The 25233-nt window shown below is 49.6% G+C and overlaps 2 protein-coding genes across 2 annotated transcripts in view; both read right to left on the bottom strand.

Annotated features, from left to right (window-relative positions):
* The window catches only part of LOC121867860 (proline-rich receptor-like protein kinase PERK2), a gene marked incomplete at its 5' end in the record, with an annotated part of 8997 nt that extends 2448 nt beyond the window's left edge, over window positions 1-6549 (bottom strand). The window contains 3 exons of the mRNA XM_042367985.1: window positions 2655-2835; window positions 5490-5555; window positions 6502-6549. Of these exons, the coding sequence (XP_042223919.1) occupies window positions 2655-2835; window positions 5490-5555; window positions 6502-6549 (295 nt within the window). The remainder of the gene's footprint in view (window positions 1-2654; window positions 2836-5489; window positions 5556-6501) is intronic.
* Window positions 1-25233, bottom strand: part of LOC121867861 (solute carrier organic anion transporter family member 74D-like) — a gene marked incomplete in the record, with an annotated part of 255675 nt that overhangs the window by 121432 nt on the left and 109010 nt on the right. The window contains 1 exon segment of the mRNA XM_042367986.1: window positions 16265-16318.

The raw sequence follows: 25233 nt of genomic DNA, 5'->3' as shown, positions 1-25233 counted from the left end.
ATAAAATAATACTAATAATAATAACCTATAAATAAATACAAAAACGAAAACAAATCAAGAGTGAGAAAACAATATATGTATGTTAGTTGTTAAAGTAAGAGAAACATTGAGACCCTGCAATTGTGTGTAAATGAGGCAGAAAGTCAGATCAGCAACCTGGGACTTGGTCACAATTTTCGTGATGCATATGGCAGCAGAGTCTTCTACATTACACAACACTGGGGCCCATTTAATCTGTACAGTATGTCTGTGTCCCTCATAAGTAAAACCAAATTTTTATATTGACGAGTCTCCTCCAGCTGTACCGCCATAGGAAAATGGCTGAGCCCATCAAGGTCTCAGATTACACCACACGGGTCGTCCCAACACGATAACTTAAACTTTTTATTATTATTATATTTAGAAACGAGATACCAAAAAGCTAACTAAATTTATAGTTGTTACGTAGATTTTTAGAATAGTTTAGACGTGGTAATCTCACATTCTTGCATTCAATACAAGTGATTTAGACCACTAATCTGTTTCCCACGTAAAAACAAAACGCAAAAAGAATAAATAACCTTCTGAATGGCGTAATTTCTCTTACTCAACTCGCTGAAAAATCTGTTTATTCTTCCACTCTTATACACTTTTTCACATGAACCAGCGTCAGTAGGCAGCCTAAATTTCTTGTTTTGGTTTTATGTTTACTCGCTAATGTGCGCTATACCAGCAGCGGCGGCACTAAAACTGCTAACATTAGCTCACAATGAGTAGTCTCTAACTTGGCAACCCCATTGAGATATCCAAATTAGCATACCATAATGGATTCACATTGCCACTTTTCATGCACAGGACCCCTGTTTAGATTATTATCATAACGTAATTCTAATGTCTGTTACTTTTCACATGCAGCGGGCTCCTCCCTGCTAAGACCGTAACATTAGCATAACAACAACATCGCCATTTCCAGTAAACTCGCATACGTTCATCCGGGCTAACATATCTCAGGTGTGGCTGAGGGGTGGCTGTTGTGGCTGGTATGGGGGGGGTAGTGACTGGCTGGGGGCAGGACTGGCTGGGGGTAGTGGCTGGCTGGGGGTAGTGGCTGGCCGGGGCAGTGACTGGCTGGGGGTAGTGGCTGGCCGGGGGTAGTGGCTGGCCGGGGGTAGTGGCTGGCTGGGGTAGTGGCTGGCTGGGGGTAGGGCTGGCCGGGGGTAGTGGCTGACTGGGGTAGTGGCTGGCGGGGTAGTGACTGGCTGGGGTAGTGGCTGGCCGTGGTGGCCGGGGTAGTGGCTGCCGGGGGTAGGGCTGGCTGGGGTAGTGGCTGGCTGGGGGTAGTGGCTGGCTGGGGGTAGTGGCTGACTGGGGGTAGTGGCTGGCCGGGGGTGGTGGCTGGCTGGGGTAGGCTGGCTGGGGTAGTGGCTGGCTGGGGGTAGTGGCTGGCTGGGGGAGTGGCTGGCTGGGGTAGTGGCTGGCCGGGGTAGTGGCTTGCTGGGGGTAGTGGCTGGCCGGGGGTATGGCTGACTGGGGGTGTGGATGGAAGGGAGTGGTGGCTGGCTGTAGTGGCTGGCAGTAGTGGCTGGCTGGGGGTAGGGCTGGTCAGTAGTGGCTGGGGGCATGACGGTAGTGGCTGGCTGGGGGTAGGCTGGCTGGGGGGGAGTGGCTGGCTGGGGTAGGGCTGGCTGGGGGCAGTGGCTGGCTAGTGGGGGGAGTGGCTCGGGGTAGTGGCTGGCCGGGGGTAGTGGCTGGCCGGGGGAGTGGCTGGCTGGGGTGCTGGGTAGTGGCTGGCCGGGGGTAGTGGGGCTGGGGTAGTGGCTGGCTGGGGGAGGCTGGCTGGGGGTGGCTGGCTGGGGGTAGTGGCTGGCTGGGGGTAGGTGGCTGGCTGGGGTAGTGCTGCTGGGGTAGTGGCTGGCTGGGGGGTAGTGGCTGGCTGGGGCAGTGGGCTGGCTGGGGGTAGTGGCCGGTCAGTGGCTGACTGGGGGAGTGGCTGGTTGGGATGGCTGGGGGCAGGGCTGGCTGGGGGTAGTGGCTGGCTGGGGGTAGGCTGGCTGGGGGGTAGTGGCTGGCTGGGGTAGTGGCTGGCCGGGGATGGCTGGCTGGGGTGGGCTGGGGTAGTGGCTGACTGGGGTAGTTGGGGCAGGGCTGGCTGGGGGTGGCTGGTCAGTGTGGCTGGCTGGGGTAGTGGGTGGCTGGCTGGGGTAGTGGCTGGCTGGGGGTAGTGGCTGACGGGATAGTGGCTGGCTGGGGGTGGCTGGCTGGGGGTAGTGGCCGGGCTGGGGTAGTGGCTGGCTGGGGGTAGTGGCTGGCTGGGGGGCAGTGGCTGGCTGGGGGTAGTGGCTGGCTGGGGGACTGGGCAGGGCTGCAGCCAGGATTGGCTGGCTGGGGTTAGTGGCTGGCTGGGGGTAGTGGCTGGCTGGGGTAGTGGGCTGGCTGGGGGCAGTGGCTGGCTGGGGGTAGGGCTGACGAATAGTGGCTGGCTGGGGTAGGTTGGCTGGGGGAGGCTGGCTGGGGGTAGGGCAGGCTGGGGCAGGGCTGGCTGGGGGCAGGGCTGGCTGGGGGTAGTGGCTGGCTGGGGGTAGTGGCTGGCAGGTAGTGGCTGGCTGGGGTGGCTGGGGGCAGTGGCTGGCTGGGGTAGTGGCTGGCTGGGGGTAGGCTGGCTGGGGTAGGCTGGCTGGGGGTAGTGGCTGGCTGGGGTAGTGGCTGGCTGGGGGTAGTGGCTGGCTGGGGCAGTGGGCAGGCTGGGGGTAGTGGCTGGCTGGGGCAGGCTGGCTGGGGGTAGTGGCTGGGCTGGGGTGTGGCTGGCTGGGGGTAGTGGCTGGCTGGGGGTAGTGGCTGGCTGGGGGTAGTGGCTGGCTGGGGGTAGTTTGGGGGGTAGTGTGGGTGGGGGTAGTGGCTGGCTGGGGTAGTATTGGCTGGGGTATGGATGGTCAGTAGTGGCTGGGCTGGGGCAGGGCTGGCTGGGGGTAGTGGCTGGCTGGGGTAGTGGCTGGCTGGGGTGTGTGGCTGGGGGGTAGTGGCTGGTCGGGGGGTATTGGCTGGCTGGGGTAAGGGCTGGGGTAGTGGCTGGCTGTGGGGTAGGGCTGGAAGGTGGTGGCTGGCTGGGGGTAGTGGCTGGCTGGGGTAGTGGCTGGCTGGGAGTGGCTGGCCGGGGGTAGTGGCTGGCTGGGGTAGTGGCTGGCTGGGGTAGTGGCTGGCGAATAGTGGCTGGCTGGGGGGTAGTGGCTGGCTGGGGGTAGTGGCTGGCTGGGGGTAGTGGCTGGCTGGGGGTAGTGGCTGGCTGGGGTAGTGGCTGGCTGGGGGTAGTGGTCGTACTGGCTGGCAGTGTGGGTACTGGGCAGCTGGGGGATGGTTGGCTGGGGTTAGTGGCAGTGGGGTGTCTTGGGGGTAGTGGCTGGCTGGGGGTAGTGGCTGGCTGGGGGTAGGCTGACGGGAATAGTGGCTGGCTGGGGGTAGTGGCTGGCTGGGGGTAGTGGCCGGCTGGGGTAGGCTGGCTGGGGGCAGTGGCTGGCTGGGGCAGTGGCTGGCAGTAGTGGCTGGCTGGGGTAGTGGCTGGCCGGGGGTAGTGGCTTGGGGGTAGTGGCTGGCTGGGGTGGTGGCTGGCTGGGGGTAGTGGCTGGCTGGGGGCAGTGGCTGGTCAGCAGTGGCTGGCTGGGGGTAAGTGGCTGGCTGGGGTAGGCTGGCTGGGGGGTAGTGGCTGGCTGGGGTAGTCTGGCAGTGGCTGGCTGGGGGTGGTGCAGGCTGGGGGTAGTGTGGCTGGCTGGGGGCAGTGGCTGGCTGGGGGTAGTGGCTGGCTGGGGTAGTGGCTGGCTGGGGATAGTGGCTGGCTGGGGGTAGTGGCTGGCTGGGGTAGTGGCTGGCTGGGGTAGTGGCTGGCTGGGGTAGTGGCTGGCTGGGGTAGTGGCAGGCTGGGGGTAGTGGCTGGCTGGGGGTGGCTGGCTGTGAGTGGCTGGCTGTAGTGGCTGGCTGGGTGGTGGCTGGCTGGGGGTAGTGGCTGGTCTGTAGTGCTGGGCTGGGGGTAGTGGCTGGCAGTAGTGGCTGGCTGGGGTAGTGGCTGCATCTTTAACATGATTCTGGCACTTAGTGATGCTGGAGGCGTGGTGTGTGTCTCTTTTCTCTTCTTTTCTCTCTTTCTCTCTCTCTGGATACAGATGCGGTTCCTCTCGTCTGGATCAAAACAGTAAATAAAATACATTCAGTGACTTAAAGGAAAAAAAACTAAAACGTCTAAAAAAATATATGTACCATACAAACTATAAAAATTTTTGTATAAATATTATTGTCCTGTTGGCCACATGTTGTTGTTGTTGTTGTTGTTGTTGTATAGACCATAATGAAGTGTCAGTTGACCCAAAATTGTGATAAATATCCACAAGTTTAATTACTGGACGCATGTTGACAATCTATTTTGTGATTTTTATTACAACTACAACTATGTGTGCGTGTGTGTGTGTGTGTGTGTGTGTGTGTGTGTGTGTGTGTGTGTGTCCTCCTCCTCTCAGTTGGTCAAAAACGAGAAATGACAGATGGTCCCAAAAAATTTTCAAAGAAATTTGAGACATGTGGAGGGAGGGAGGGAAGGAGGGAGAGGAGGGAAAGGAGGGAGGGGAGGGAGGGAAGGAGGGAGGAGGGGAAGGAGAGAGGGAGGAGGATAAGGAGGGGAGAGTGAGGGAAGGAGGGAGGGGAGGATAAGAGGGAGAGTGAGGGAAGGAGGGAGAGGGAGGATAAGGAGGGAGAGGAGGGAAGGGAGGGAGGGAGGGGAGGGATAAGGAGGGAGAGTGAGGGGAAGGAGGGAGGGGAGGGAGGATAAGGAGGGAGAGTGAGGGGAAGGAGGGAGGGAGGGAGGGATATGAGGAGAGGAGGGAAGGAGGGAGGGAGGGATAAGGAGGGAGAGGAGGGGAAGGAGGGAGGGAGGGAGGGGATAAGGAGGAGAGGAGGGGGAAAAGGGGAGGTAGGGAGGGGAGGGAAGGGAGGGGAGAGGAGGGGAAAGGAGGGAGGGAGGGGAGGAAAGGAGGGAGGTGAGGGGAAGGAGGAGGGAGGGAGGAAAGGAGGAGAGTGAGGGGAAGGAGGGAGGAGGAGGATAAGGAGGGAGAGTGAGGGGAAGGAGGGGAGGGAGGGAGGATAAGGAGGGAGAGGAGGGGAAGGAGGAGGAGGGTGGATAAGGAGGGAGAGGAGGGAAGGAGGGAGGGGAGGAGGATAAGGAGGGGAGAGGAGGGAAGGAGGAGGAGGGAGGGATAAGGAGGGAGAGGGGAGGGGAAGGAGGGGAGGGAGGGAGGGATAAGGAGGGAGAGTGAGGGGAAGGAGGGAGAGAGGGAGGGAGAGGGAGGGAGAGGAGGGGAAGGAGGTGGGGAGGGAGGAGATGGAGGGGAGAGTGAGGGGAAGGAGGAGGGAGGGGAGGGAGGGAAGGAGGGAGAGGAGGGAAGGAGGAGGGAGAGGGATAAGGAGGGAGAGTGAGGGGAAGGGAGGGAGGGAGGGAGGGAAAGGGAGGGAGAGGAGGGGAAGGAGGGGAGGGAGGGGAGGGATACAAGGGAGGGGAGAGGAGGGGAAGGAGGGGAGGGAGGGAGGGGAAGGAGGGAGAGTGAGGGGAAGGAGGGGAGGGAGGGGAGGAGCAAGGAGGGAGAGTGAGGGAAGGAGGGGAGGGACAAGGAGGGAGAGGAGGGGAAGAGAGGAGGGAGGAGGGGATAAGGAGGAGAGTGAGGGGAAGGAGGGGAGGGAGGGGAGGGGTGAGGGAAGGAGGAAGGAGGGAGGATAAGGAGGAGAGGAGGGGAAGGAGGGGAGGAGGGAGGATAAGGAGGAGAGGAGGGGAAGGGGTGGGAGGATAAGGAGGGGAGAGGAGGGGAAGGAGGGAGGATAAGGAGGGGAGAGGAGGGGAAGGAGGAGGAAAGGAGGAGAGTGAGGGAAGGAGGGAGAGATAGGAGGGAGAGGAGGGAAGGAGGGAGGATAAGGAGGGAGAGTGGAGGGGAAGGAGGGAGAGATAAGGAGGGAGAGTGAGGGAGGGGAGGAGAGGGAGGGAGGGGAAGGAGGTAGGGAGGAAGGGATAAGGAGGGAGGAGTGAGGGGAAGGAGGGGAGGGATAAGGAGGGAGAGTGAGGGAAGGAGGGGAGGGAGAGGAGGGAGAGGAGGGGAAGGAGAGAGGGATAAGGAGGGGAGTGAGGGAAGGGGTAGGGGAGGGAGGATAAGGAGGGAGAGTGGGAGGGGGAAGGAGGGAGGGGAGGGATAAGGAGGGAGAGGAGGAAGGAGGGAGGAAGGAGGAAAGGAGGGGAAGGAGAGAGGGGAGGAAGGGAGGGGAGGGAGGGGAAGGAGGAGGGAGGGGAGGGACATGAGGGGAGAGTGAGGGGAAGGAGGAGGGGGAGGGGAGAGGGAGGGGAAGGAGGGAGGGGGAGGGATAAGGAGGGAGAGTGAGGGGAAGGAGGGAGGGGAGGGAAGGGGAGGGAGAGGAGGGGAAGGAGGGAGGGACAAGGGGAGAGTGAGGGGAAGGAGAGAGGGGAGGGGAGAGGAGAGGGGGAAGGAGGGGAGGAGAGAGGAGGAGGGGAAGAAGGAGGGAGGGAGAGGAGGAGGGGGAAGGAGAGGAGAGAGAGAAGGGGGGAGGGAGAGAGGAGGGAGAAGAGGGAGGGGGAAGGAGAGGGGAGGGGAGAGTAGAGGAGGGGGAAGGAGAGGAGGGAGGAGAAGAGGAGGGGGAAGGAGAGAGGGGAGGGAGATAGAGAGGGGGAAGGAGAGAGGGGAGGAGGGAGAGGAGGGGAAGGAGAGAGGAGGAGAGGAGGAGGGGGAAGGAGAGGAGGGAGATAGAGGAGGGGGAAGAAGAGAGGGGAGATAGAGGAGGGGAAGGAGGAGGGGAGGAGAGGAGAGAGGGGGAAGGAGAGAGGAGGGGAGAGAGGAGGGGGAAGGAGAGAGGGAGGGAGATAGAGAGGGGAAGGAGAGAGGGAGGGGAGAGAGAGGAGGAGGGAAGGAGAGAGGGAGGAGGAGGGAGGGGAGAAGAAGAGGGGGAGAGAGGAGGGGGAAGGAGAGAGGAGGGAGATAGAGGAGGGGAAGGGAGAGAGGGGAGGGGAGTAGAGAGGGGGAAGGAGAGAGGGGAGGGGAGAAGAGGAGGGGGGAAGGGAAGGGAGGGAGGGAGAGGGAGAGGGGAAGGAGAGAGGAGGAGAGAGAGGAGGGGGAGGGAAGGAGGGAGAGTAGAGGAGGGGAAGGAAGGAGGGGAGATAGAGGAGGGGAAGAAAGAGGGGAGGGGAGAGGAGGAGGGGAGGAGGAGAGAGGGGAGATAGAGGGAAGGGAGGAGGGAGATAAAGGAGGGGGAGAGAGAGAGGGAGATAGAGAGGGGGGAAGGAAGAGGAGGGGAGATAGAGGAGGGGGGAAGGAAGGAGGGGGGAGATAGAGGAGGGGAAGGAGAGAGGGAGGAGACAGAGGAGGGGAAGGAGAGAGGAAGGAGGGAGAGGAGGAGGGGAAGGGGAGGGAGGGAGATATGAGGGGGTTAGAGAGGAGGGAGATAGAGGAGGGGGAAGGGAAAGAGAGGGAGATAGAGGAGGGGAAGGAAAGAGGGAGGGGAGAGGGGAGGGAGGGGAAGGAGAGAGGAGGGGAGATAGAGGAGGGGAAGGGAGAGAGGGAGGGGAGATAGAGGGGAAGGAGAGAGGGAGGGGATAGAGGAGGGGAAGGAGAGAGGGGGAGGGGAGAGGGGAGGGGAGGAGGGAGGGAGGGAGAGGAGGAGGGGGAAGGAGAGAAGGAGGGAAAGAGGAGGGGAGGAGAGAGGGAGGGGATAGGGGAGGAGGGGAGAGAGAGGGAGACAGAGGAGGGGAAGGAGAGAGGGAGGAGAGAGGAGGAGGGGGAAGGAGAGAGGGAGGGAGATAGAGGAGGGGTGAGAGTGAGGGGAGAAGATGAGGGTAAGAAAGAGGGAGGGAGATAAAGGGAGGGAGAGGAGGGAGGAGATGAGGGGGAGGAGAGGGTGAGGAGGGAGGGAGGAGGAAGGAGAGAGGGAGGGAGAGAGGAGGGGAAGGAAAGAGGGAGGGGAGATAGAGGAGGGAGGAGAGAGGGAGGGAGATAGAGGAGGGGAGAAGGAGGGGGAGAGGAAGGAGGGGGAGGAGGGGAGGGAGAGGGGAGAGAGGGGAAGGGAAGGAGGGAGGGGAGAAAGGAGGGAGAAGGAAAGAGGGGAGAGAGGAGGGGAAGGGAAAGAGGGGAGGGGGAGAGAGGGGGGGAGGGAGGGGAGATAGAGGAGGGGAGGGGAGAGAGGGAGGGGAGAGTAGAGGAGGAGAGAGGGAGGGAGGGAGGGATAGAGGGGAAGGAGGAGGAGGAGATAAGGTAGGAGGAGGGAGGAGGAATAGAGGAAGGGGAAGGAAAGAGGGAGGAGATAGAGGAGGGAAGGAAAGAGAGATAGGGAGGAGGGGGAAGGAAAGAGGGGAGGGGAGAGAGAGGAGGGGGAAGGGAGAGAGGGAGAGTAGAGGAGGGGAAGGAGAGAGATGGAGAGAGAGGAGGGGGAAGGAGAGAGGAGGGAGAGAGAGGAGGGGAAGGAAAGAGGGAGGAGAGGAGGAGGGGAGGGGGAGGGAGAGGAGGGAGATAGAGAGGGAAGGAGAGAGGGAGGAGGGAGGAGGAGAGGGGAAGGAAGGGGAGGGGAGATAGAGGGGGGAGGAGGGAGGAGGGAGAGAGGAGGGGGAGGAAAGGGGAGGGAGAGAGAGAGAGGGGAAGGAGAGGGGAGGGAGATAGAGGGGAGGAGGGAGGGAGGGAGATGGAGGAGGGGGAGGGAGGAGGGAGGAGAGAGAGAGGGGGGAAGGAAAGAGGGAGGGAAACAAAGGGGGGGAGGGAGAGGGGAGGAGGGGATGGGAGGAGGGGAGGGAGAGAGAAAAGGGGAGGTGGAAGAGAGGATGGGAGGGGATGGGAGGGGAGGGGAGGGGAGGGAGGGGAGGGGGAGGGGAGGGGGAGGGGAGGGGAGGTGAGGGGAGGGAGGGGAGGAGGGGGGGAGGTAAGTTGGACAATGGGCCTAGTGAAGGAGGTTAAAACAACAAAAAATAATAAATAAAAACAAGGTTCACACAAACAATAGGGAGAGGTGTATAGCAGTTGGAATAATGTGGAATGAGAGGGGAGGGGGAGGGGGGAGGGGGAGGGGGGGAGGAGGGGGGGAGGGGAGGGGGGGAGGAGGGGGAGGGGGGGAGAAAGAACAGTGGAGGGTAAGGTAAGGGCAAGCAGGTGATGGGGAGGTGATAAAGGAAGGGAAGAGACGGTAGAAGGGGGAAGGGATATGAGAGAGAGAGAGAGAGAGAGAGAGAGAGAGAGGAGAGAGAGAGAGAGAGAGAGAGAGATGCTACGCCAAGTTTATTACTCTCATCAACATCATCAATGCTCCTCCCGACTCAACCTAAAACGGTATGACCAACAGAGCTTCTGCAGCAGTACTGGCGTGATCAGCTCCCAACAACAAAAAGTAATGGACGCCGCCTCAAAAGCACAACCTGGAGTTATCACGAGGAATGAGGCTACCCTAAAGCAACACCCAGAATCATATAATCTACAGACAGGTTCTGCAGGGTCGGTGTGTCGTAAGTTCACAGTGAAAATAAGAGCATCGGAGGTGTTTATAGGGAATCGTCTGTTTAGGAATGCTCAACCGCGGCAAAATGGCTACAAAACCGATACACTAGTAACTATAATGGTGCTATAGTACCTTAAAACAGAACCCTGAATGATGAAACTACGTGAGCACTATGTAGGATGTTGCGTGCTGCTTGTTCACAAAAAAAAAAAATAGAAACTATCTAATGAGACCAACAAGAACCAGAAGGAGGCGAGAAGACAGAGGGGTTGTTCTCAGGCTGCCTCGACAACTGGGTCAGTGGAGTTGGGTGACCACAACACACTACAGCAGATGGAAATTAGGTTAGGTTAGGTTGGTTTAGGTTAGGTTGGGTTAGATTAGGTTAGGTTGGGTTAGGTTAGGTTATGGAAGGTCAAGATACCGAGGGTTGGTAATGGTCGACTGTGGTAGGTTGTCATGGCCCCTGTAAAGGTCTGTTGGGGTGAGGATACAGCAAGACTCTCTAAACAGGTGGAGATCAGTAGTGTGAGGTAGAACAAGACCCAGTGTGGCGGGGTAGGTTATCGTCACCAGCAACCCCTGTGAAGGTCTATGGGGTATGGAGACGACAAAACACTTCAAGTTAAGATGAGAGGGATAAGACTCCAGTAGTTTGAGGACAGAACAAGATACAGTGTTGCGTGGCAGTTTATTGCGGCCCTGGTGAAGGAGTGTGGGGTGAGGAGACGACAAGACACAGGTGAAGGTCAGTGGGCGATGGGGATAATGCTGTGTGTAAGGTTATCATGAAGATCTTTGGGGTGAGGGCACAACAGGACACTCTGGCAGGTGAAGGTCAGGTGGGGTGGGGGCAGGACAAGAACTGAAAGGGATGGGAGTAACATAGTGTGGCAGGTTATCGTGGCGGTGGTCTACCCTCATCAAGGAACAATAGTGAGCATCGTCACAGGTAGATGGTGCCCCTGGTGGCCCTCCCGCGACAGTGTTCTGGAGGTAAATGTTCATAGTGTACCGTAACAGTTACCCTCACTGTATCCATTAACACAAACAAACACTCAGTGACTACCAAGAACAGTTATCCAAGTCAAGAAAAATTATCATAGAAAAACTCTCTACGTCACAACCACAGTGTTATTTAAGGAAAAGTTATTAAAGTGAAAAACAATCAGCGTCTGTAAAGGTTTTGTGCTGTATAAATCAAGAACAATGAATTCTTGTCGAGGATAACTCGGTAAAAAAAAAATATATATATATATATTCCAGTACAAAATAACTCCAGTTTAATTTGTCTCGACTGTTTTCCTAGACCGTTAAACAACTACAACTTAAGAGTGTGAATGAAGGGCAGTGACGCTCGCAAGATCTAAAAAATAAATAAATAAAGTCATTTAGAAACATTAAATCACGACACCTTCCCTCAGGAGGTAAGAAATGTAATTAACCCTTGTCAGGTGAGATTAACTTCTACTCAACACTTGTCAAACTTCACTTTTTGGTCCGCCATTCTTCCCTTTTTGTGGTCCACGCTTTTTGGTCGATCATCCTTTGTTGTATATCCTCTTTCGCTTAATGGAGAGAAAGTGACTGAGAAACATTACCTCACCAGGAAAGAAAGTGACTGAGAAACATAACCTCACCAGGAGAGAAAGTGACTGAGGAACATAACCTCACCAGGAGAGAAAGTGACTGAGAAACATAACCTCACCAGGAGAGAAAGTGACTGAGAAACATAACCTCACCAGGAGAGAAAGTGACTGAGAAACATAACCTCACCAGGAGAGAAAGTGACTGAGAAACATAACCTCACCAGGAGAGAAAGTGACTACTGAGAAACATAACCTCACCAGGAGAGAAAATGACTGAGAAACACAACCTCACCAGGAGAGAAAGTGACTGAGGAACATAACCTCATCAGGAGAGAAAGTGACTGAGAAACATAACCTCATCAGGAGAGAAAGCGACTGAGAAACACAACCTCACCAGGAGAGAAAGTGACTGAGAAACACAACCTCACCAGGAGAGAAAGTGACTGAGAAACATAACCTCACCAGGAGAGAAAGTGACTGAGAAACATAACCTCACCAGGAGAGAAAGTGACTGAGAAACATAACCTCACCAGGAGAGAAAGTGACTGAGAAACATAACCTCACCAGGAGAGAAAGTGACTGAGAAACATAACCTCACCAGGAGAGAAAAGTGACTGAGAAACATAACCTCACCAGGAGAGAAAGTGACTGAGAAACATAACCTCACCAGGAGAGAAAGTGACTGAGAAACATAACTAACCTCACCAGGAGAGAATGTGACTGAGAAACACCTCACCAGGAGAAGAATTCAAAACACAACCTCACCAGGAGAGAAAAGTGACTGAAAATATAACCTCACAGGAGAAAGGATGAAACATAACCTCACCAGGAGAGAAAGTGACTGAGAAACATAACCTCACCAGGGGAAAGTGACTGAGAAACATAACCTCACAGGAGAGAAAGTGAGAAATATAACCTCACTTGCAGGAGAGAAAGTGACTGAGAAACACCTCACCAGGAGAGAAAGTGACTGAGAAACACAACCTCACCAGGAGAGAAAGTGACTGAGAAACATAACCTCACCAGGAGAGAAAGTGACTGAGGAACATAACCTCACCAGGAGAGAAAATGACTGAGAAACACCTCACCAGGAGAGAAAATGACTGAGAAACACCTCACCAGGAGAGAAAGTGACTGAGAAACACAACCTCACCAGGAGAGGAATAGACACACTCAAGCCACGTGCCAATGGATAAGCAGAGAGATTACAGCTTCATATATGCAAACTAAGTCTCCCACACTGCCAGCCAGAGTGCCTTCAGGGACTTTGAGGCTCCCTCGTAGTGCCACCCCCAACAACAACAGCTAATTACCTGAGACAAGATGAGCGCATTAGCAAGGAGAGGAGGAGTGACAGTCAGTAGGTCCTGTCAGTTTATAGTTAATCTGATTATAGTAAGCCTGTTAATTTGACTTCACCGTCGTTCAGTTAGTCACTCTATAAAACAGTTAGATATCTTAGCGTCCTCTCGAGTTTGTTTATTTTCCAGTTACTGTCTTGGGTATTACAGTCAGTTTATTCTTCGTACATACATACATACATACATACATACATACATACATACATACATACATACATACAATCTATCACCTAACAGAGGCTCAGTCACCAATCAAAAAAAATCTTATTTAAGAGACAGTCGGGTGAGGACACAGCAGTTGACACAGTGATCTTATCAGTGACTGGGCTGTGGGTCGATCAGCTGCTGACCTTTGACCTTTACCCAAAACCCTACACACAACATTACAGGCCTGGCACCTGACATTTTTAGGGACCTGCCACGCTTTGCTATAAACAGATGAAATGTACCGGGAATTTTCCCCCCACAGACTCATCATTCTGTCACTTTATGTAACTTGCTGACAAAACCCATGACCCTTCAGGCTTCCACGCCCTTAATGCATGAGTCATAAAGGCAAGCATGAACTCCGCATGCTTCCCAGTTGGGCACTGTAAACGCTTCTGCGCTTCACCTTGCACAGGATTTAAGGGGGTGCCCAATAAACTAGCCCCCATCTGTAACATTACATCACAGCAGGAGGCCACCGCTGGCTTTATCTTACAAGGATGTAATATATCGAGTGAGGAATTGTCTCTCCAGCTAATAGGAATAGTGGGAAATATTAATTACCGCCTGTGACTCTGACATTGTAATAATAATAATAGTAATAATAATAATAATTAATGTTATTATCATTAGTATATTTATTATTCCAATCATTATTATAATTTTCGTCAAAGAGGATGTGTGAATTTCAGGAAACAAATTAATATATATATATTTTACTTCTTGTAATACCATCATTATCATCATCATCATTATTATTATTATTATTATTATTATTATTATTAATATTATTATTATTGTTGTTTTATATATTTCTAAGATCAATCATTCAAGGTTATATTATCAAGGAGGAGTTAAAATAATAGACTTGCTTGACCAAGTTCTGTGTTAGATGCACCAATCATCAGCACGTTGAGTATTAAAGACCTCTGCTCACTGTGTACCTTAACGCCTTGAACTGAGTGATTTAACCTGATGATGACGATCACCTAACTCCCTGACAACAGTCATCAGGCTTGAGAGAAGAGGTCATCGTTAAGACATCGTTCACTATAAGTTAATGTCTCAAGGGGTCAAGTCATTGCACTTAAGGAGTTAGGGTCACTCACTCATTCGGCTAGTTTAATATATTCAACCGTGTACAGGCGTCAGAACCTTGGTGTCATCAATGCATGTCAACAGTAACGCTAAATTAGGTTAGGTCGTATTAGCATGAACAAGATTAGTTAAAAATATGTTATAATTTATTTGGTTGGGTTAAATTGGGTGGTTTAGTTGGATTATGTTAGGAGCAGTGACGTACATTAGAAACAATTACTGTACTTTAAAGCCAAACGAACCAAAACGTGCACATCATTGTAACTGTACCCATGACTGTACGACCACTGGACACACACACACACACACACCAATAAGACATCCACTTATGACTAACTGTATTAATTAAACGGCGTAAGCGAGTACATGTTTACCCTCGCTAAGTATGTCAGTGGGCAGTGAAGATGAGGTCTGTGTGTACGTTGACCCAGCCCACCACTACCTCTCTCTGGGTGCCTGACCTGTGTCTTCTAACTGTCGAGAATGATTTGTAATGATGCAATTCTCTTTATCTCTTTTTCATGTACAAAAAAACAGGGAGAAAACTGGGTATAAACTCACACAAACGACTGCATTAAAAAAACTGCAAATCTCTCACACACACACACACACACACACACACACACACACACACACACACACACACACACACACACACACACACACACACACACACACAGCGGCATAAATCGAACTCCACCAGGCTATTAGATGACCAGCAGTGAGGAGGACAACATGATTGACCAACCACTCACCACTAACAATCACCCACCTCATTCCTCTGACAACTAACCACCCAACTCTCCCCACCAACAGCTAACCAACCATACCTCTGCTCACTAACAACCCACCACCACTAACAACTAACCACATTCATGAACGGACGATGGAGGGCAAACTAATTCTTGGATAAGGACCAATGAACCAGACCCGAATTATCTTAGATTAAGCCGGGGTTAAATTAAGACGGGTTATTTTAGGGGCTGGTTAGGTTATGGGTTTGGTTAGATTAAGTGCTAGTTATGTTAGGAGTTGGTTAGGTTAGGGCTGGGTCAGGTTAGGTTAAGTAAGGTTAGTTTAGTTTCTGTATGACTTGGCTGAATCGAGTTGAGGTGGATTAGATTAGGTTGTATTAGGTAAGGTAAGGTAAGGTAAGGTAAGGTAAGGTAAGGTAAGGTAAGGTAAGGTAAGGCAAGGTTAAGTTAGGTTGGGTTTCATCTGGAGATTATCAACTCTTGGGAGATCCCCTGTGGCCAATGGACCACAGGCGACAGTCAATCAGGCAGACGGTACCCAGCTTAGTGATCATCCACACATGTCTGGCTCTATCTGCACATCCACCTCATCCACACACGAGTTAAATAATCCACATCTTACTAATTTGACCTGGTACGGTAGCAATGGTCGTTGTGGTTGTGGTAGTCGTGGTGGTTGTGATGGTGGTAGATGTCGTGGTTGTGTGGTTAAGTAATCGTCACTCTTCCAGTATTGGTGAGTGGTTGTGGTAGTTGTGGTTGAGGTAGTTGTGGTGGGTAGCGCTATGGTGGTTGGAGTATCCAACACAATGAGCTAACAACACAGCAAACCTCCAACACTGTGAGCTAACAACACGACAAACCTCCAACACTGTGAGCTAACAACACGACAAACCTCCAACACTGTGAGCTAACAACACGACAAACCTCCAACACTGTGAGCTAACAACACGACAAACCTCCAACACTGTGAGCTAACAACACAGCAAACCTCCAACACTGTGAGCTAACAACACGACAAACCTCCAACACTGTGAGCTAACAACACAGCAAACCTCCAACACTGTGAGCTAACAACACGACAAATCTCCAACACTGTGAGCTAACAACACGACAAACCTCCAGCACTGTGAGCTAACAGCACGACAAACCTCCAACACTGTGAGCTAACAACACGACAAACCTCCAACACTGTGAGCTAACAACACGACAAACCTCCAACACTGTGAGCTAACAACACGACAAACCTCCAACACTGTGAGCTAACAACACGACAAACCTCCAACACTGTGAGCTAACAACACGACAAACCTCCAACACTGTGAGCTAACAACAACGACTAACAACACTCCAACACTGTGAGCTAACAACACGACAAACCTCCAACACTGTGAGCTAACAACACGACAAACCTCCAACACTGTGAGCTAACAACACAGCAAACCTCCAACACTGTGAGCTAACAACACGACAAACCTCCAACACTGTGAGCTAACACAGCAAACCTCCAACACTGTGAGCTAACAACACGACAAACCTCCAACACTGTGAGCTAACAACACGACAAACCTCCAACACTGTGAGCTAACAACACGACAAACCTCCAACACTGTGAGCTAACAACACAACAAACCTCCAACACTGTGAGCTAACAACACGACAAATCTCCAACACTGTGAGCTAACAACACGACAAACCTCTCTATCGCTATATGCGGCTTTTAACACAATGTTTTAACCAGGTCTAATAAACGGAAGTGTCTTACCTTAAGTATACAGTACAGCTCTATGTTGCCCCAGACGCCAGTACAGTGCAGTATCTGTGAACATAAACATTTATTACATTTATTATTTATTATTTATAATCAATAACTATAAATAAAATATGAATAAAATAATAAACAAGATAAACTACCACAATAATAAACGTAAATAAATGATAAGTAAAGAAAAGTATTGAAAAACAGAAGTAATAATAATAATAATAATAATAATAATAATAATAATAATAATAATAATAATAATAATAAACTTGCTGTTTTTTAAGAAAGATTTATAACTGTTTTCTAATTAAGTCCTAAAGTAGATCATCTTTCTTTAATTAACAACATATAAAGACTGATGCTGACAAATTCATTAAGTAGTCGCTTGCTTAAGGAAACATCTCCTAGTGCTGTAAATCATAGGCCTTTATACACAACACCAAGGTTACATCTGGTAAATAAACTCTCATCTTTATATCAACAAACCGCCACCACCACCACTACTACCGACCACCACCACCACTACCACCACCACTACTACCGACCACCACCACTACTACCGACCACCACCACCACAACCACCACCACCACCAAAGACCTCTATGAATTAACTAAGCAATGTTTACGTGTGCCGCCTGAACTGTTATGCTCCAGGATTTATACAACACCTAACAGTTTATATACACAAATACGACCATGAAATTTGTTACAAAGAAAAAATTATTACCAATCTTGTTCCTTGTGTTCTTGGTGATATTGTTGTAGTGGTGATATTATGTTTGGTAATTTATCGTGATAATACATGTGTGTTATAGCAGTAAATGTGTAATAGCGTAGATACCCCTAACCTAACCTAACCTAACCTAACCTAACCTAACCTAACCTATTTGGCCTGGGTGCTGTTGTCGTCATCCATTTCGGTGCTTCTTGACAACATTAATCCCGTCTCCAGCTTGGCCACCCCTCCCCCCTCCACCTCCACGACCGTCACTTACCACCTAACCGTCTTTCTTCGTTATTTACCGCTATACCCTTACGGTCACTGCTCTGGTGATAGTCACACCATCCTCCCACGCCTAATTGGATTCAGGCACTTGGCTCCCTGCTCCACTGCCTGTCACCACTACACTGTTCAGGCTTCATGCATACCAATGTCCTTCTCCTTCGTGGGATTTTTGTTTTTGTCTCACACTGCCGCTGTTGCTTATAAAAATCCAGGTAATGAAAGATTTTTTTTTATTTTATATATATTTCATTAACCTTGATAGGGTGGGGTAGGTTGCGAGGAGTGAAAGGTTAGGTTAGGTTAGGTTAGTGGTGCAATTTCGACGTAATTTGGCTGCCATCTTTATGTCATCGTTTAAGTGCGGTCTTCTCACTCCTTCAGTTATGAATAAGTATTTTCGAACGAACGTCTGAGAATGGGATCCCAAGGCCTAGCTAGATTCATAGAAGATCTGATTCGTAATTCTTTTCTCCTTAACTTAAACTATAAAACGAGAGATTCGATAAAATCTCAAGAGACAATATGTCAATGAAAGTTAATCTCTCATCTTTATGTCGTATCTCATGTGACTGTGAGGAGTTCTTATATCTCCAATTAGAAGGAAAACTCACATAGGAGTGTTTACGAATGCGGGACTAAAGGTGCTTGCAAAACACCGCCTTTTCCTCCAGCCACCCGCGGTTCCTCCCTGCTGGCACACAAGGAATCATTGACTACATCCTGGCATATCATCAATTATATAAGAGGAAGGAAGTGTCTGGAATACCAATGGAGATCGTAAATCAACTTAAATTTTCCGGGTTGTAAACTGTACTGCCGAGTGTGTCTCTTTAACACTAGTTGATCTCTTCACCTCTCACGCTAAAGTTTTCCTTAAATAAGAAGCTGGACTTAATCGTGTACGACACAGACCATATCCCTCTTCCACGAATTTAACAACAGTGCTGAAAAACTCTTTGATACACTCTGTACCGCCATCACCGACCTACACGGACTACCCCTGCCTCCAGCTGCTACCTAGTCCACCCACCGCAAGCCGCGCCTGCTCATGTCTCTTAGCTGTCTCCACCAGGGACCCCTATTGGACTCGAAGACACCACCCCCGGCTCCCCATTCCCCACTGGCAAGCCGGCACCTGGGGCCCATCCATTCCAGTTCTCCGCATCGATGAACCACCATGAGGACATGCACGTGGACTACGTATCTACGCCAAGAAGGATGTCCCCTACCAACCTCTCGACGTCCCCCTTGAAGCCGACACTACCGACGTACACACCAACACAATCACACTAAAAGGTATGCCAGGTCTCTCTGCATTTCTCAGATCTTCTAGATCAGAGTTCATGATATGACTTGAATGTTTTAAGTACAGCATTGGACAGGACAAGGTCACGGTCAACATTTTATTTCTTACATACCTCATAGTAAGTGGATTTATTTTTATGGTAATAACTGGTCGAATTATTTATTTTAATGGTAATTGCTGTTAAGGTGCTTTTGTTATTATCATTCATGGCGTACTTGTTTATTGTTATTGTTATTACTAGTAGTAGTAGTTGTATTTAATTATTTACTTGTTTATTTATCAACATTTTACAGTGATAAAAATATGCAATAGTTTGGGTTTGAGGCTGACTAAGAATTGTCCACTTGTGTCGTACTGAATAACAAATGTATTAGAAAACAGACCGGGAGTCACGAGTATGTAGTGAGCATTTTTGGACGTTCAGTATTTGTATGTGTGGAAACGTGACATAGTTTGTAAAGTGGGGGCCGAGGCGGGGACGGGCGGTGGCAAGTTTTAAAATATCGAATGTTGTTTTGCATGTTGGCTGTTACGGCAGTCATGTTTATATTCTACAACACATATTGAGTGTTTGGGTGTGTTTTTGTTATCTGGACTTTCTATATTCACACATTTTGGGACAAGTAACCACGTCATTAATGGGTAACTAAGACTAGGTTAAGGAGTGTGTACAGCAGGGATATCTCTGGTTAATGTAAAGTGTACTGTATACAAAACCATTGTGGTAGGCCAGAGACGACCGGTAGTGCCTTAATTACCAACAGTGGTGGAGAGGGAAGGGCTGGAGACTGACCCCCCCCCCCCTTCCCCGGCTCCGGACGTGCCTGTTAATTCAATTAATTAAGTGTCCACTGAGCTGGGGAGGAGAGGCTTATTGTTTTACTCTAGTCTGTTTGAACATTAACCCTTCCTTCATACACGTTTATGTAGAGGCAAGACGTATAGGGTGTCCCAGAGTGTCCCTCTCTCCCTGCCTACTTCCACCCTGTCTGCTCCCTGCCTCCCTCCCTCCCTGCCTGCCTCCCTGTCTGCATGCCTCCTCCTTCCCTGCCTGCCTCCCTGCCTGCTTCCTGCCTCCCTCCCTGTCTGCTCGCTGCCTCCCTCCCTGTCTGCTCGCTGCCTCCCTCCCTGCCTGCTCTCTGCCTCCCCCCCTCTCTCCAACTCACATTGTCTCAGGGAGCAGGGAAGGAGGGAGGTAGGGACCAGTCAGGCAGGGAGGCAGGCAGGGACATTTTTCTGGGACGCCCTATAGACACATCTTCACCTCAGTTATTTTAGTTTACTGTTGCCTATATCAGTTATACAGTACTTTATTTCATCCACACTTACGTTTTACTTCGATAAGTCTAAGACATCACAGACCACGGACACATATCCTCACTTTGTCTTTAGTTTAGCTGAAGAGAGTATGGGAGAGAGGTCTTAAGTGTATTACTGTTACTGTAAATTGTAACATATAAATTAGATTAGAGATTTTGGGCTGTACTAGCAAGTTCACATAGAAGCCTTTTAAGTGATCTGGTTATAGAAAATATAAAATCTGATTTGTGTTGGAACCCTGAGCTAATGACTGGGAATGAATGAATGAATGAAGAATATTTTGAAATAACGGGACATTCAGTATTTATTTTCATTAGATACAGATTCAGAAATTATGTATAAGTGAAAATCTTCTTCTAATATCATTTAATTATCACAAATGGCTGTTAAATAAAAGTTAGCAACAGGTTGAGGGAATGAGGAGCACCAAGAAGTGATGTGTTGTTAAGCTAAGCCACACATAGTAAATCCCTCATGGGTCAATAACATCCACCAGTCAGGTCAGGAAAGGTAGGGGATTGGGTCGAGCGGTGTAAGCTATCAAGTGTAGACCCAAAAACCTAAACAAGAGTCTCGTTTCCATTACTCCAGGCCAACTTTTTTTATTTGCTTTTAAAGGGAAACATTTTTTTTTACACGTCGACCTTCTGTTGTTGGGAAAAATTGGAACTTTTGTATTTTTGGTGTTTAGTTTATTTGATTGTTTTTAAGAACGTCTTGCTTGAGGGTGAAAGAAAATATATGAGGAAGGACACACACACACACACACACACACACACACACACACACACACACACACACACACACACTATCGGATACAAAAAATACAAATTATTACTGTAAACAAAATGAGAGAGAGAGAGATATATTTGTTTCATGTTCTCTGGTGTGAGGCGGTGATATGTCTGTTCCTCTCCATTTAGTTGAAAGAATTAAGAGGCGGACAGTTCTAGTGACACAAAACAATGCCTTTGAGTGTTGGAAATTTATTTATCTCTCTCTCTCTCTCTCTCTCTCTCTCTCTCTCTCTTATTTTGTTTACGGTAATAATTTGTATTTGTTCTTGTATCCTAAAGTGTGTGTGTGATTGTGTGTAATAATAATAATAATAATAATAATAATAATAATAATAATAATAATAAACGGTTTATTAATAGAGTTGCGGCCGGTGGCTGAAAATATACAAACTTACATGTGATTTAGACATAATGATATGCGTTCAATACATTTACAGGGCTGTACAGTACATAAATCAGGAGCTGTTTATTATTTTAACAATAGATGGGATGGTGCTATTCTTATATCTATCAGTGCGGGCTCTTATGGGCTGAATTTTGTTGTAGTGGCGGACTGCGCGAGGTGGGCGGGGGACTGCAGGTGGCAGTAAGTGGCGATGACGAGGATGGTGCAGTAGTCCATTGCCAAACCTTTCCAGTGCTTGGTGGTGGAGGTCACTGAGGGATGGCATTTCCAGGGTGGAGAGAGTGTTGTTGTAGCCGGAGTAGTCTGCGCCGAGCATGATTCTGCAGGCCCTCTTCTGTACCTTCTCTTGCTGAGGTTGTTGGGTAGAGTTGAGAGAAGACGACCAGGCTGGTGACGCATACGTTAATTTGGGGAGAATAAATGTGTTGTAGATAGTCCTCAGCTCTGGCGTGGGTGTCCCAAGTGACCTGAGTCGTCGTAGCATGAAGAGTCGGTACGGGGCTGCCTTGATTGTGTTGTTTACATGGGCCTTCCAGTCCAGTTTGCGGTCTATACAATAGTTACACCCAGGAGTTTGGCAGACTGCACTAACTGGAGAGGATGGGCACCCACTGTAACTGCTGGGGCTTGCACTGGAGTGGTGGCGGTATTGATGTGCATGACTACAGTTTTGGTGTGATTGATGGTGACCATGTTCTCCGTAGTCCATGCCTGTAGCCTGTCCAGGGTGCCTTGTAGCGATGAGTAGTCCGGTGAGGTGTTGTCCACCGTAACCCCTACAGTGCAGTCATCTACGTACTTCCACCTGTGAGAAGTGTCCGATAGAGCGTCGTTGATCAGGATGAGGAAGCACAGTGGTCCCGTCCCATCTTGGTCCCCTGGGAAACACCGCAGGTGAGGTGTTGGAATGTGGAGACAGAACCCTGTTACCTCACTGCCTGACGACGCTCACTCAGGAAATCAGTAAGCCATGAGATCAGATTGGTGGGCAGCCCTAGTGCAATGGCCTTGTTGATAACAGTGCAGTGATCAACAAGGTGTGTGTGTGTGTGTGTGTGTGTGTGTGAATCCTCTTATTAAAACACGTCCAATGAGGAGATTGTAGTAGATGTGTAGATAATAGTGTAGTTTATGTAGTGTAGACAGTAGGTGTAAATGGTAGTGTAGTGGATGGATGTACCATGTGAAGGGCAGTCTAAATAAAGCCAAAGTCGCCGCAGCCAAATTAAAACGTTTTAAACTGATGCCTGAGAAGATACAAGTTCACCTGTACAAGGCGCTGGTGAGGCCTGTGTTGGAGTACCCACATATACCACTCGTCACACTCGGGAAGACTAGACTACAACAACTACAGAGCTTCCAAAACAAGTGTTTGAGATCAGCCAGTGGCCAAGCGCCACCCTACCAGGAGACAGTGGAAACCATCCACCTGAGAAATAAAACAGAGGCCCTCAACGTCAGGTTCTATCGCCTAGGGAAGAAGGTTTGGGACAAGCTCCTGGACGACCCTCACAGCCCAGACCACCTACGCGGGGAAGACATCAACGGAGAGCGACCCCACGCCTGGTGGCCCCGGAGTCTGCCCGCACTACAACAACCCAACCCGCGACCCATCTATGTCCGCCACAGCGATCCACCTTAGATTAAGACTTAGATGATATAAATTCACATTTAACAAGTCACAATCAAGTGAGTCCATAACGTAATACAGTATAAGATTTTAATAAACTTGTAATTGTAAAAACAATCTAGTCATTGTCTACTAAAAAAATCATTGTGCAACCTCATCCTAAATCCTAGATTAGCTTAGTTAGCCAACAAACTCTGTAATATGTAAAACAAGGGGTGTCGTCCCCCTCTGTTTAACTCATTAAACTTCTTTTCCAACCTTTCCCCCCACGACTATATGTTGTGACTTCTCTATCCCTCATGTCTGGCTGTGCCTTGAGCCCCAGCATGCCTTCCATCCATTCCCCACCTTAACCTAAAAAAAAAAAAAAAAAAAAAAAAAAAAGGATGTACTCTAGATAGTGTAGTGGATGGATGTACTCTAGATAGTGTGGTGGATGGATGTGCTCTAGATAGTGTAGTGTGGATGTACTCTAGATAGTGTAGTGGATGTATGTACTCTAGATAGTGTAGTGGATGTACGTACTCTGGATAGTGTAGTGGATGGATGTACTCTAGATAGTGTGGTGGATGTATGTACTCTGGGTGTGTAGTGGATGGATGTAGATAGTGTAGTGGATGGATGTACTCTAGAGTGTGTAGTGGATGTATGTACTCTAGATAGTGTAGTGGATGTACGTACTCTAGATAGTGTAGTGGATGGATGTACTCTAGATAGTGTAGTGGATGGATGTACTCTAGATAGTGTAGTGGATGTATGTACTCTAGATAGTGTAGTGGATGTACGTACTCTAGATAGTGTAGTGGATGGATGTACTCTAGATAGTGTAGTGGATGGATGTACTCTAGATAGTGTAGTGGATGTATGTACTCTAGATAGTGTAGTGGATGGATGTACTCTAGATAGTGTAGTGGATGTATGTACTCTAGATTGTGTAGTGGATGGATGTTCTCTAGATGGTGTAGAGGATGGATGTACATGTGACCGTGAACAAGAAACTGAACACACACACACACACACACACACACACACACACACACACACACTGTACTCTTTAAGTATATAGAAGATTTCCGCAATCGATATTTGCCGATATCATCTTCGCCGCTCGATAGCTTTTGGTAAGACTCATTGGATCAATTCTAATTTATTATTCTCTCACGAGGTTGGACTTGTTACTATCCTTAAATAATTGTTGAGTTATACAGCAGTTGAGTTTTCCTTTTCGTCCTCCCAACCGACTATTCTGATCTAATCCGTTTTAGTGAGGGAGACAATGTGTGTGTGTGTTCAGATGTGTTAATTTTTCTCTCAATCATTTGCTGTGTTAGTTACTCCATGCGCTTCCTGTCACTCGAGTGTTGCTTCTTGACTTTGACGATGCTCAATATTGACATTTCATCTTGCGAACATCACTAGGAGGAAATGTTTTCCCGCGGGATTGATGCCCAGAATATTTGAGAAGCAGGAGTTAGATTTTCAAAGATTTCTGAGTATAATTTTCCTCTTAACTAAATGTCTTCAGAATTTATCGAACACATTGACTCAAGCTAAGGCAGAGAACTTTCTAAATGAGATATAAATTACACCGAGACTCTATTTAGATATCTAGGGTGATGTCCTTCAATCGTTCTGTAGAGCTTACTGGATACATTAACTTCTTCCTTGATATCGTTCATGTATTTACACTCCGCGTGTGTTAAAATCTAAATAAAGTTCAATGGCTATATAAACTTCTTGCCTGACATCTTCTAGTATACATAATAAAAGTTCAAGTAAATATCATTCCAGTATTCCTCGAAACTCTGCAGTGATTATTCCAGCACCGTGCACACCCCCCCTCACCAGGTGTCGGCCATAAACAGTGTGTGTGGGGGAGTATTTCCACCTCGTTTGATCATCTCGGGGAAAACACTTGGTCATCATCGTCGTGACTCTGGAGGAATATTTTTATAATAAATCTTGTACGTCTTGATCTTGTGTTCATCCAATAATATTATTTTATTTTTGTACACCATGGAATTTACCTTCAGAAACCAATCCTTTTTTATTAATAACATTTTTAGCTTTTGCATCACCTCTTGAGTCTCACGTTATAAAGGTTGTGGCGTGCAGGTAAAAAGATTCACATTTTTAAGAAAGGAACTTATTTTAGTTCAATTTAATTATGTATCATTGAGATTGAAAGTTACGTTGATTTCACCCCTTCACACCCTCCCTCCTCCCTCCATCCTTTACCCCCTACCTCCCCACCCCCTTCACCCCCTCCCCCTTCGCCTCCTCCCTCCCCTCCACCCTCCGTTCTTCACCCCTTCACACCCCTCCTCCTTCCTCCATCCTTTACCCCTACACTCCCCTCCCCTTCCACCCCCTCCTCCTTCCTCCATCCTTTACCCCTCCCTCCCCACCCCTTCACCCCTCCCTCCCCTCACCCTTCACCCCTCCCTCCCCCACCCCTTCCCCCCCTCCCCACCCCACCCCTTGCCCCCTCCCTCCTCCCCTCCACC

Source organism: Homarus americanus, unplaced genomic scaffold (assembly GCF_018991925.1).
Source record: "Homarus americanus isolate GMGI-L3 unplaced genomic scaffold, GMGI_Hamer_2.0 scaffold37032, whole genome shotgun sequence".
Taxonomy (NCBI): domain Eukaryota; kingdom Metazoa; phylum Arthropoda; class Malacostraca; order Decapoda; family Nephropidae; genus Homarus; species Homarus americanus.
Note: the sequence above shows the minus strand (reverse complement) of the source record. Positions and strands in the feature narration are given on the sequence as shown.